The sequence below is a fragment of the Neomonachus schauinslandi genome, chromosome 10, assembly GCF_002201575.2.
Source record: "Neomonachus schauinslandi chromosome 10, ASM220157v2, whole genome shotgun sequence".
Lineage (NCBI taxonomy): Eukaryota > Metazoa > Chordata > Mammalia > Carnivora > Phocidae > Neomonachus > Neomonachus schauinslandi.
Window position 1 is genome coordinate 98,560,245 of NC_058412.1, and position 14,290 is coordinate 98,574,534.

Sequence of the window (14,290 nt, forward strand, 5' to 3'; positions counted from 1 at the left end):
GGGGAAGAAGGGGAGTCTCCCCGGATCTGCTGCTTCTTGGGTCCCTGCTGGAGGAGCAGTGGCCTGACTGTGCTGCGGATCACATTTTGTGGCAACCCCGAGCTGAGAGATCACGCCTCAGCTCCATCTCTGCATCCGGCTTCCCTGCTCTGATATCTGGGAGCTCTGCCACACTCGGGCACCTCCGGTCTTTCTGTGACCCTGAGGGTCCTGAGACCACACTGTCCCATGACGGTTCCACCCCCTCCTTAGCCACTGGAGTGACGTCCCTCAGCGGAGCTGACTTCTAAAAGTTCCAATTTTGTGCTCCGTGGCTCTATCACTTGCCAGAAGCGGCTGATGGAGGCCCCCTCCCTCGCCGTCTATCCTCCCAAATATCGCCTCGGATTCACTTCTCCACACGGCCTACCTTCCAGAAACTGGTCACTTTTCTGTTCAGACAGTTGTTGCTATTCTTTTCTTTGATCTCCTGTTGAGTGTTCAGAATGGTTTGATCCCTATCCAGATGAATTCCTGGGACCAGACGAAATCCAGGTCTCCTACTCCTCCGCCATCTTGCTCTGCCCCCCGATAATTTCTACTAATTGTTTCTATTTCCCAGGTGTTAGTCGTAATCTCTCCCCTTTCAGAATCTTTAATTCTGATTCATTTCTACATCTCTTTTCCTTTGGTTAAGTCAGGCAAATGGTTTATTGATCTTATTAATTCTTTCAAAGAACCAGCTTCTAGTTTTGTTGATCTGATCTACTGTGTTTCTGGCTTCTAATTCATTGATCTCTGCTCTAATCTCAATTATTTCTCTTCTAATGTGTAGCTTAGGCATCGTTTGTTGCTTTTTTTCCAGTTCTTTAAGGTGTAGAGTTAGATGATGAATTCAGGTTTTTTCTATTTTTTTGAGTGAGGCTTGTATGGCTATGTATTTCCCCCTTAGGACCGCCTTTGCAGTATCCCATAGGTTTTGGACCGATGTGTTTTCGTTTTCATTGCTTTCCATGAATTGTGTAAGTTTTTCTTTAATTTCCTGGTTGACCCAAACATTCTTTTTTTTTTTTAAAGATTTTTTATTTATTTATTTGAGAGAGAGAATGAGAGACAGCAAAAGAGGGAAGAGGGTCAGAGGGAGAAACAGACCCCCCGCTGAGCAGGGAGCCCGATGCGGGACTCGATCCCGGGACTCCAGGATCATGACCTGAGCTGAAGGCAGTCGCTTAACCAACTGAGCCACCCAGGTGCCCCTGACCCAAACATTCTTGAGCAGAGTGGTCTTTAGCTTCCAAGTGTTTAAATTTCTGCCAAATTTTTTCTTGTGATTGAGTTCCAGTTTTAAAGCATTATGGTCTGAGAATATGCAGGGAATAATTTCAATCTTTTAGTATCAGATGAGACCTGATTTGTGACCCAGTATGTGGTCTATCCTGGAGAAAGTTCCATGCATGCTCGAGAAGAATGAGTATTCTGTTGTTTTAGGGTGGAATGTTCTGTAAATATCTATGAGGTCCATCTGGTCCAGTGTGTCATTCAAAGCTCTTGTTTCTTTGTTGATTTTCTGCTTAGATGATCTGTCCATTGCTGAGAGTGGAGTATTGAGGTCTCCTACAATTAACGTATTGTTATCAATATGACTCTTTATTTTGGTTAACAGTTGGCTTATGTAGTTGGCTGCTCCCAATTTGGGGGCGTAGAGATTTACAATTGTTAGATCTTCTTGTTGGATAGACCCTTTAAGAATGATATAGTGTCCTTCGGGTTCTCTAACTATAGTCTTTAGTTTAAAATCTAATTTTTCTAATATAAGAATTGCTACCCCAGCTTTCTTTTGAAGTCCACTGGCATGGAAGATAGATCTCCATCCCTTCACTTTCGGTCTTGATGTATCTTAGGTTCAAAATGAGTCTCTTGTAGACAGCATATGGATGGGTCCTGTTGTTTTATCCAATCTGCAAGCCTGTGCTGTTTTATGGGAGCATTTAGGCTATTCAAATTGAGAGTGATTATTGAAAGATACGAATTTATTGTCATCATGTTGCCTGTGAAGATCTTGTTTTTATAGATTGTCCCTGTAAATTTCTGTTGTAGTTCACTCTTGGGGTCTTTCTCCTTTTATAGAACCCCCCCCTTAATATTTCTTGCAGGGCCGGCTTAGTGGTCACATATTCTTTCAGTTTCTGCCAGTCTTGGAAGCTCTGTATCTCTCCATCCATTCTAAATGACAGCCTTGCCAGATAAAGTATTCTTGGCTGCATGTTCTTCTCATTTAGTACCCTGAATATGTCTTGCCAGGCTGTTCTGGCTTGCCAGGTCTCTGTGGATAGGTCTGATGTTATTCTCATGTTCCTCCCTCTGTACGTAAGGAATCTCTTCCCCCTAACTGCCCTTAAGATGGTTTCCTTGGTTCTAAGATTTGCAAGTTTTACTGTTATATGCAGGGGCGTTCGCCTGTTTTCCTTGATCTTGGGAGGGGTCCTCTCTGCCTCTAGGGCACGAATGTTTGTTTCATTCCCCAGATTAGGGAAGTTCTCAGCTACGATTTGCTCAAATACATCTTCTAGTCCTTTCTCTCTCTCCACTCCCTCCAGGATTCCCGTTATTCTGACATTGGAACGCTTCATGGTGTCACTTATTTCTCTGATTCTATTTTCATGGATTCTGAGTTGTTTTTCCCTGGCCTCCTCTTTTCCCTTTTTATCTATTATATTGTCTTCCAGGTCGCTTATTCTCTTTTCTGCCTCGGTTACCCTAGCTGTTAGATTTTCTAGATTGGATTGGATCTCATTGATAGCATTTTTAAGTTCTGCCAATTCACCTTTTATATCTGACCTTAGAGATTCTATGTTGCCATTAATTGATTTCTCCATTCTAGCTATTGTCTTCACAATTGCTAGCCTGAATTCCATCTCTGACTTCTTGGTTATATCTGCATCCATTTGTAAATCTGTGGCATAAGTCATAATCTCTGAGTCTTTTGTATTTTGGGTCTCCTCCTCCTAGTCATTCTGTTGAGGGGTGTTTGAGGGAATGTATAGAGTCCAAATTATTGACCAGAACCCAAGGAAGATGCGCCTGTTTTCTTGGTACCTTAGGGTTGCTGGCCTCTTGTTTTCCCAGTCTGTCTTCTGTGGGAGGGGCCTGCTGCACTGTTACTCAAGCAACCCTGTTTGGGCGGAGTTGCCCTGTGCCTCTGTGTGGGGGGATGGGCTCAGTGGGAGTAAGTTTTGGGGGCTTTTGTTCTCTGGTGCCTTGCCCTGGCGGCTTTCCGCATCTCTTCCGTGAGTCAGAGCAGAAGAGACCGTTTCCAACCCTCTGTTATTCTGATGTTCCTCTCTCTGTACATAAGGAATCTCTTCCCCCTAACTGCCCTTAAGATGGTTTCCTTGGTTCTAAGATTTGCAAGTTTTACTGTTATATGCAGGGGAGTTGGCCTGTTTTCCTTGATCTTGGGAGGGGTGCTCTCTGTCTCTAGGACTAGAATGTTTGTTTCATTCCCCAGATTAGGGAAGTTCTCCGCTACAATATGCTCTATCTTCTAGTCCTGTCTCTCTCTCCACCCCCACCGGGATTCCAATAATTGTGACATTGGAATGTTTCATGGTGTCACTTATTTCTCTGATTCTCTTTTCATGGATTCTGAGTTGTTTTTCCCTGGCCTCCTCTTTCCCCTTTTTATCTATATTTGTTCTTCTAGGTCACTAATTCGTTCTTCTGCCTCACTTACCCTAGCTGTTAGATTATCTAGATTAGATTCAATCTCAGTGATAGCATTTTAAAGTTCTGCCAATTCAGCTTTCATTTCTGCCCTTAGAGACGCTTTGTTGCCATTAATCGATTTCTCCATTTTAGCCATTGTCTTCACAATTGCTAGCCTGAATTCCATCTCTGACATCTTGGTTATATCTGAATCCATTTGTAAATCTGTGGCATAAGTCATAGTCTCTGAGTCTTTCCTATTTTGGGGGTTCCTCCTCCTAATCATTCTGTTGAGGGGTAGTTGAGGGAATGTGTAGAGTCCAGATTATTGACCACAACCGAAGCAAGATTCACCTGTCTTCTAGAGACCTTAGGGTTGCTGGCCTCTTTTTTTCCTTGCCTGTCTTCTGGTGGAGGGGCCTGCCGTGCTGTTACTCAGGCAACCCTGTTTGGGCGAGTTGCCCTGTCCCCTGTGGTGGGGGATGGGCTCATTGAAAACCGGTTTTTAGGGGCTTTTCTTCTGTTCTGGCAGCTTTCCATGTCTTTTCCAAGAGTCAGAGCAGAAGAGACCGTTTACAACCTTCTGCCTCAGAGCAGAGAGATCGCAGTCTGTTCTTCATTGAGCTCTCCTGGCCACAGTATCTCCGTTTCTGTCTGTGCTGCTATAAACTGCAGCATCCTGGGTTGTGTGCCCCTCAGCAGTGCTCCCAGTCCTCGCTTCCAGGTCGGAGCATGTCTCTACCCTTTGTGCTTCTAAAACTGCCAGCTGCCCCCAGTTCCCATGCGCAACTTGCCACTCTGGGTTTCTTTCCGGGGGGCTGCACTAAATTCCTTTCCCTGCCCCTAGCGGTCTGGGAATCTGTGCCCAGTCTCCAGCGTGGGAGGATTTCGCTCACCGGCAGTGTAGGATCCCCACAGCCATGCTCCATCCCCCTGCCATTTATCCTCTGATATCTGCCCACAGAATGACAGCTCCCTGCTTTGTACCTCCAAACCAACTGCCTGCGATATTCTGTTTGTAGAGATCCAGATCTATCTTCTTACATCTCAGGCTCATTTCGTGGGTGTTCAGAGTGGTCTGGTAGATATCCAGCTCAATGCTGCAGAATGATTGGAATAAGGTCCCCTACTCCTCCACCATCTTTCCCCCCCTTAAGCCAAACTTCTTAAAAACTTTTCCTATGGTGTATCCTTGAGCCTATTTCTAAATGAATGTCAAATCTCATTAACTGGCACATTAGCACTTTAAAATTTTGTCAATGGATCTGACCAAGAAAAATCAATGAAAATAGTATTTCTGATTATAAGATACAACTGGTAAAATACCTGAAATGTGACAAAACATGAATGAAAGACAAGAACCTTTCTTTCCATGTAATCCATGGAATGCAAATTTTTTGTATTTCATTTCTACATCTACACAAATAAATATTGTTCTCTTTATCCTCTAGAATTCAAAGCATATGATCATAGTATTTAAAGAAAATTATGAGATCCTGGTTATATAAACTTTTTATAAATAAAAGTAAATACAATGCTTAAAATAATTACTGCATAAATATGATCTTCAGGTTGTCTGTTATAAGCATTTTTTAAAGTTTTATTTCTTTCATTTAGAGATCACCTAAAGATAAAGAAATTATCTTTCCAGGGCATCCTGGTCAAAACTGAAATAACTAAACATGTTAAGAATCCAGAATAAGAATAATATCTCAAAATTAAAATAAAGTATCTACTATACAAAGGCTACCAGGGGTGTAAAGATAAGTAAAAAGTCTCTGTTCTCCAGAAGTTTATTCCCTAATTGGAAAATGTATCCTTCCAGGTTCTATCAGCTATGGCTGGAATAAGAAGAGACATTTTATCTGCATAGGGCTGCCCCTTTGACATGGTTTTTAGATGGTGCAGTATAGCTTAGAAAGGGGAGTAGGCACGCAGTCAATATGAAGAACTTTAAAATTTAGTTTTAGAATGAAGGCATCATGTTGATCAAAGTTAGAGGCGACATAAATAAAGCATGCCCTTGGAATGTCCATTACAATAGGGAAGTTCAAGCACAGACATGACCTGGACTTCATATTCCTCTCCTTCCTCCACCAGGAAGCATCTGGGAGGCTTAATGACAAATGGCAGACAGGATTAGGGCAACCACGGCTGGGTCAAACTTCTAAGAATAGAACTAGACAAGCTCATGTGAAATGAGGAAATCATATACTCTAAATCCAACTGGTGTGGGCAGCTGCAGAGCTGGTCCCTAGACTGAGGTGCAGGTGAGGTAATCAGAGGAGAAGACATGGCAGGGAGGAGCCTGTGTTGGGATGATTCCCCTTGCCCAGGTTGTTCCAGTGGAGGTTTGCTGCCACCACCACTACACCAGAGTTCCTTTCTTCAGTTCTAACACTCTTTGCCTCATTTTAAGTGGCATGCCTGGATGGTCAGAGCTAACTGTTTAACCAAGGTCCAGATACTATGACTGAATAACAGTAAGGGGTATAACTGAGGTACAGCAGGGTATGTATATGATATCTAAATCACACGGTAGGAAATACAACTGAGTGGGTCATTTCTTCCTCTCCTGGTAAATGATATTTATCCTCCAAGTATCACCTCTTCTGGAAAGGCTTCCCTAACCACTCCAAGATGTTGATTTCATCTTTTCTGCTTCATTTTTCCTGTATTAAGGGCCTTTCTAGTTCTTAAGATACTAACAGGTAAATAAAAATTTATACTACTAACTGCACCTATTTATAAGAATCTTTGCTACCTCAATGGGGTGCCTGGGTGGCTCAGTTGGTTAAGTGACTGCCTTCGGCTCAGGTCATGATCCTGGAGTCCCGGGATCGAGTCCCGCATCGGGCTCCCTGCTCGGCAGGGAGTCTGCTTCTCCCTCTGACCCTCCTCCCTCTCGTGCTCTCTGTCTCTCATTCTCTCTCTCTCAAATAGATAAATAAAATCTTTAAAAAAAAAAAAAAGAATCTTTGCTACCTCAAGGCCAAAACAAGTATGAGAGGTAATCAGACATGCTACTGACTTAGAAAGAGGACCAAAAAAAAAAAAAAAAAGGAAAGAAAAAAGGGAGGAGATAAGGAAGGAAAAGAAAGAGAGAGGGAAGAAGGGAGGGAGAGAGGACAAAGGTAGGTTGGTTCAGCACATAGCTGAATGTTGGCAGACCTGGCCTGGCTCCTGGCCCCTATATTCTCCTTCCCCTCTCCTTCTTCACTTCTTGGTCTCCTGATCTCTAGCAGGCTTAACCTCCTGTGGTGTCTAGGATCAATTCTAGGATCAAATCTTGACTGAGGCACTCAAGATTTAAGCCTGTTTTCTATGGTTTAGCATCATGTCCCTTCCTGTAGTTCTGCTCCTTCTGAGTCCCTGCTGACCAACAAGGCCAGGGTTCCTGAATTTCTCTTGCCATGCTGCTTTTTCTCATGACTGAGACCATTACTATTCTCCAGGCCCATGGCTGAGACCCCTCCACCTACTAAGCATAGGCCAGCTAGCTAACTCACTGCTGGACATGCTTGATGTCCTCTCCTCGAGGGCAACCCCAACAACCTACCTGCTTTCACTGGCTTTAGTCATTCACTGCTGACCATTATCCTAGATTCTTCCCAGCATGCCCAAGGCCTGGCCAGGTCTCAAGGTTCAACAAGAGTGAAAACACAGAATCTCCGTGGGGAGTGATATATGCCAGGGGAAATCCCTTCGGTGCGTAGAAAGAGGGTGAGAAGGCATTCCACTTTGCTTGTGAATGTTTACAAAGTAATTTATGAAAATACACCCACTTAAACACACTCAAAAAGCTCTTTAAATATGTTGTTTTTCATGTTAGGAATTCTTGGTAACAAATTGGATTTTTTACAAAAAGAGTATTTTTCAGGATATCTGTTCTGCTTTTTAAAGAAGGAATCTGGTCCCTGAAACACTTGAAAGAACCTGGAAAATTCTATCAGTGAAATAGGGACCATGATGAGTCACAGGGAAAGGGCTGTGTTTATTGCCAAATCAATAATTAATACTGACACACAGTAGTTACTGAACTAGTATTTGTTGAATGAATGAATGAATAAATGAATGAATGAATATGTGCACATCTGTGTGTTTGTATGTAGAAAAAGGTAATGGGTGGGTGAAGAAACACTGATGGCATAACACTAAATAGTTTTATGATTTTAGGGCTTTTGAAGCATGCATTTTGACACCTCACACAAACTGCATGAACATATAAATGGCCATTAATAACAAAAAGCATTAGGAATTCTCTCTGCCATAGTACTGTCTAAACAAGAAATAAGAGACTTCAAAGGAGCAGTTTCTAACCCCAGGCCAGTGAACCTTGTTAATCTAAGGGGCACAAAGAGAGCAAGAAGCCTTTGGAAATAGCAAAGGTGATAATATATGCTATGTTCTCATTCTAGAAAAATGGCTTTCCCATACATTCCATCTGGGACTGAGTGTTTCTTTAATGGTAGTTGCTTACACTTAGAGTTTTTAAGATTCACCTGCCACAGAGTCACCTCAAGATAAGCCAGAAAATTATAGTACTATACAAATATATGTGTGTGTGTGATTAAAACAGCAGTCCTACAAAGTTATGTGTATAAAACCCAACCTTAAAATACCACTCTGTCAGGAAATGTCACTTTAAAAGTCTAACATTATGCCTCAGTTTTCAGCACACAGAAGCTTTGACAGACCGGAAAAGGAAGCAAATCCCATAAGTAATATCCTATTTGGTTTCTATCAGCAGGTACTGGTCTTATGTTAATTATTGTGACAATCTGAGAGGGAAAAAACATTATCTAAAGTAAGAGATTGTAAATTTCATTCTCATCTATTTAATGTAATGATCTAAAAGGAATCGAGGAATTAGCTCTTTAATTCTGATTCTTTCTAATTCTGCTTCTTCACATAATTTGAAGCTAAATGCAAAGATTGGGGTTTTTTTATTATATATTCCAAAAGTATATCACAAGACTTTGTGCATGTAAAACATTCTTATTACAGATGAGTGAATAGGTATTTAAAATGCAATGTATTCTAAGACTGAACCTTAAATACACAAAAAAATACACATGCATCTGGGCAGCAATCCAAAGCAATCCAAATACTGTAAGACATTGCCATTGTATGTATGTTCAAATTATCAATTGAGCTTGAGACTTGTGAAAATAAGCCAAGGAAAACATCATCCATTTCTCAGATGCATGCTTCCCTGTCTTCCCATTAATTTTTCCTGGTATAAACAGTTACCTAACTGTGCACAGAAATAGTAAATCTGAAGAGCAAACACATATTAAAAACCACAGAGCAAAGACAAAGAAGAACAAAGACAAAGTCAAGAACCCTGTCTTCTCATTCAACATTTCCCCTTTATAAGCTGTATAACATTGAAGAAGTCACCAAATCCCCCAAAGTCTCATTTTTCTCACCACTAATTTCATAATAATAATAACAATAATAATAATAACAACAACAACCCTGATCTCATTCGAACACTGTGGCAGAGATAGTTGCTATGTATTTACCACACCATTTCCTCTTCCCGGAAACTCTGGAAGATACCATTCTTCCCAGCCTTCCTTGTAGTTAGGTTGGGGGATCATCTGCCTGAATTCTAACCAATGAAATATGAACAGAAGTGATATAAGCCATTCCCAAACTGATCTGTAAATATATTTCACAAAATCCTCCAGCTCTCTCCTTCTGCTCTGTTACATTCTTAGAAGCTACACATCACACAATGTAGCCACAAGATAAGAAAACAGCCTGAGTCTCTGTATTGCCACCTATAGGAGAGCATAGTTAGGAGAGTCAACAATCCTATTCAAGAAATAAAACTCATTTTATAAAGCCACTAAGATTTTGAGGCTTATTGGCTACAACACATAATATAGCCTTTTCTTACTAATAAAATGACTAAATTAGAAAATAAAACTTACTTGGTTTATACATCAATGTGCCAAACAGCTAGCTATACAGGGTAGTATTGGTAGCAATGACAGAAAGCTTATAAAAAATTATTACAAATTCTAAGGTTTTTTTTTGACATTATAGGTAATGTAAAGGCTTCCTGAAAAGTAGAATCCACTCACCACAGAGCAGCCACATACTTATGTAAGAAATTAGTATTTGTCTCTGCCTTTAACATATCCAGGAAATAAAGACAGAGATGATCCATTTTACCAAGCATTTCACCTGAAGTGATTAGGTAGTTGTGACCCCCAACACCTGTGTTCATTATAATGAATGCAGTCAGTGACACTAACTACCTAGAAAGAGTGACCTCTAGCCCAAAGATAAAAATTCACATCAATGGGAAGAGATTCTCTCACTTTCAAATTAGAACTGAGAGGATGATTGTGACCATTTTTTTTTAAATCTCCTTTTAGGAAACGTCTCTTCTTGGTTTATAAGCACTCAGAAAAAGACAACAAAATGTGAAGATTTTTACAGATAATGCAATTTTATATACATTGATTTTGTCTAAATTTCAAGTACTACTTACATACAATTGGGGGGGAAGCCTTCCTGAGGGCCTGAAGAAACAGTACTTAAGGTAGCATTACTATTTTTTTCCGCAGCATCAGATTTTCTTGATCAAATTGTTTGGCCAATCAAAGAATTATTCCCTTTAGAAGCTTTTGAAGGGATATTAAGTCAATAAAGGAATCCTTGATTAAATCCAAGAGAATTACATTGATTCAATTGTCAGTTATTGGATGATTATTAAGTGTTATTTTACAAATATCACTGAAAGGATTAAAAAGATTTGTCATAGAATCAGAAGACCAAAATTCCATTCAGAGAGGGATAAAAATATTCCTTAAATTTAATTTTTAAATATAGCTTTCCAAAAATCAGACATGTACTTTACAGCAATCTTGACATCTCTAGAAGGGCATAAATAAATTTAAACCCATCAATGACCTACTTTAAAGAAAGAAATTACAGCCATCTTAAATACTTGTAATTTATCTTTATGATGATGCCAAGTCACTAATTTTAGAATTCAGAAATTAGAAATTACGGCAAAAACTGCATTTTAGCAAAATCAACCATGTAGAGGAAGACAGCAAAGTATATACTTCAGGTAAACAGAAACCTGAATTTGCCTATTCCTGAATTTCTTGACACTGCTAAAAATTCATGATATATCTTTTCACACAGGTTAGAAGAACCATAAGGAACTACAGGCCAAACACTAGAGTTAATTCTATACACATCAACTGTGTTTCCATATATTAAAACAAAGCAGCTTGGCAAGGCTTTCTGAACAGTAGCCTGCCTTCTCATTATGGCAGGGACTACTCATTGCCTACCAAAACATCCACTCTCCTCTTCCTTCTTAGAGAACAGAACACTAATGCCAGCAATTCCATTTTTAGGTATTTATCTGAAGAAAATGAAAATGCTAACTCAAAAAAACAAGCACCCCTATGTTCATTGCAGCATTATTTACAATAGCCAAGATATGGACGCAACCTAAATATCTAGAGACAGATGAATGGATTAAAATATAGGAGATCATGTCTGTATATATATCACACACACACACACACACACACACACACACACACAATGGAATAGTACCCATCTATAAAAAAGAATGAAATCTTGCCATTTGCAATAACATGGATGGACCTAGAAGGTAGTATGCTAAGTAAAGTAAGTCAGACAAAGACAAATACCATATGATTTCCCTCATATGTGGAATCTAAAAAACAAAATATCATTAAAAAATAAAAAACAAAACAGATAAGCAAAAAAAACAAAATAGAAACAGACTCATAGATACAGAGAACAAACAGATGGTTGCCAGAGGGCAGGAGGATAAGGGGATGGATGAAATAGGTAAAAGAAATTAAGAGGTACAATCTTCCAATTATAAAATAAATAACACACAGGGATGTAATGTACAGCTTAGGAAATAGAGTCAATAACATTGTAATAACTTTGTAGGGTGACAGATGATAACTAGACTTATTATAGTGACCATTTCATAATGTATGTAAATACTGAATCGTTATGTTGTACACCTGAAACTAATATAACACTGTATGTCAACTGTTCTTGTATAAGAAAAGAACAATCGGGAAGGGAAAGCAATGGGGAAAGAAAGGAAGAAAGGAGGAAAGAGTCTCACTCTCTCTGGTAGTGAGGTCTAAATAACCTGCGGAATCTTCTCCTGACCCTTCTCTTGGTTCCTACTAAAAAGAAAAGTTTCTTAAGTATGTCACTCCATTTGTCTCTCCTTCCTCTAATAGAGATGACCTAACACCCATCTGCTATATGCCAGAAGTACCAAGTTCTTCCCCCTTCTCCCATGTGTCCATTCAAGACAAGCGTTTGTTTGTATTTTTTTTTTCCTTAAAATTCTGTTTGTGATTATCTAAGCTTGGTTGAAACAAAAGACATAAACTTGGCACATGTCAACCTGTGTATATGAGATTTTCCTCTATTAAAATATATTATCATTTTTATTCCTTTTGTAAAGCAGCTAAGATCACCATGTTTTAAATAGAAAGGTATCATGGATAAGAAATAATCAGTATTAGTTAAATACAACCTGCCCAGAATAAAAAAAGAAAAGAAAATACAACACTAAGTACTTTTTCATGAGCATATTGCTTTCTGGAATGAAATTATATGTATCCATGAATGACCCTTTGATAAGTTTAAGGATAATGTAGAATTTCAGAAAAAGCTGCTTAAAGAAAATGACTCATCTTTTAGGAGCCACCTTTTTAATTTTTTGCCATCTTCCTTACTCCTCCTGACTTCCATATCTATAATGGCCAGAGCCATTTATTTACTCCAGTTACTACCATGGACCCTGAGTTCCATGTAGTAGGAAAAAAGAGCAGAAAAGTAAGTGCTTGAATGCTTGATGACACCATGCAATTACCATACAACCAGTCTAGTTTACATCTAGACTACTTGTACATGAGACAGATTTATCCTATTTAACAGTATTCATCAAATTTGTTAAAATACCAATATGTTTTGTAAGAAAATCAGCACTGTGGGCAATTTATTTTAATAATGTTTTCTTGACAAGAGAGACCTAGAAATAAAAATTTACTGGAAACCCAACTCCCAAGGAAAATTTTCCCTTCTCATTTCCCAAAAATACAATGAGAAATCCTGTCAATTTATATTTTCTAAAGTAATTAAGGGAAGAAGACAAGAAATACTCTGCCATAGAATGTGCACTGATACATGATAATATGAAGAGCACTTTCTAGATTAAACTGTTTTTCTATTATTTCTATTTCCACGATTCTGTTTTCTAAAAATCTATTGATTCCTATATAGGAACAATGATTAAGATTTTAGTTTCCAAATAAAATTTATCCAGTAACCTCCTGATGATGCCCAGGGAATTTTTTGAATGCCTAAAGCTCTGTGCAATCACATTTACTTCAACTATGTACATGAAAAAAGGGATGAATGGGAAAAAAAGAGAAAAAGAAGAAGAGAGAAAACAAACAACATTAGAGTATCAAATCTTATTTCATATGTGAATTTATGTCCATCTGGGTCTTAAATGAAAAGCATCCTATTCTACTATATAGTTTTTCTCCCTACTATAGTATATATAGATGGACCAGGGAAGCTTTCATCTTCCAACATCTCCAAGATTTTAGTATCAAAAATATTCCCAGTACAGGAATCTGTCTCTTCTTCATCTCAATTTGATCTCATTCATTCTCCTCTAAACAAGCTAAAAGAAAAAGCAAAGTGCCAATACTAGTATCTTTTTTATTTTTCACAGTAAGTGGCTGATATATCAAGCTCTCACGCTACAAAGCCATAGCTTTTTTTTAAGTCATTATGATGAAAAAAGAAAAAAACCTAAATCCACAAGTCTCCAAATGTACTGTTTTAGAATTTATATTAAAAGTGACTCCGTCATCTACTATATGTGTGTTTGTCTCAATAACTTAGAGCTGTTACAGCTTATGCCAAAGGTAGAAATACAAAGTTTGAGGAGAAGAGAAATGTATTCCACGTATCTTGGAAGTTTTTTAAAATAACATTTAGGCAAACCAACATATTTACTTTTATTATAAATTACTTTCTAGAAGATTATCACTTTTGTGGTTAATAATTATAGCTAAATTAATTTTCTTGTATCACAGAACTTACTTAATATCTTGTGGTTGGTGTGGTAAAAAATATATTTTAAAATAAGTGATGTTCAGGACTTACCACCTCCTCCTCCAAGAAGACTGGCATTTGCTGTTTAAAACAAAACAAACAAAAAACATTAAATAATACATAAAAACTATAATATGCCAGACAGTTTAAGAAAAAGCCAGTGGTAATCATGTACCTTATAAATACACACAGACTCATACTATGTACTTTCATATAAGGATAGTTTTTATTACTTTCTTATGATGGTATGAAAATTAAAATAATTCACTATCTCTTTTTTCTCTTCAAATGACTCTTTTTATATGTATTCCCTTCTAATAAAATGAAGTACATATTGTGATTCTTTCATTTTCTATTCTGTATCTAAATTAATCTTCTATGTCCTCTGTTTTATCAAGTAGAGCTAGAATAATGTTATTTAGGCAATTCAATGATTTCAAAG

General features: G+C 38.4%; 1 protein-coding gene across 1 annotated transcript in view; it reads right to left on the reverse strand.

Moving 5' to 3' along the window:
* The window catches only part of MACROD2 (mono-ADP ribosylhydrolase 2), a 2,055,604-nt gene that overhangs the window by 1,551,072 nt on the left and 490,242 nt on the right, over nt 1-14,290 (reverse strand). The window contains exon 4 of the mRNA XM_021700726.1: nt 13,900-13,929. Within this exon, the coding sequence (XP_021556401.1) occupies nt 13,900-13,929 (30 nt within the window). The remainder of the gene's footprint in view (nt 1-13,899; nt 13,930-14,290) is intronic.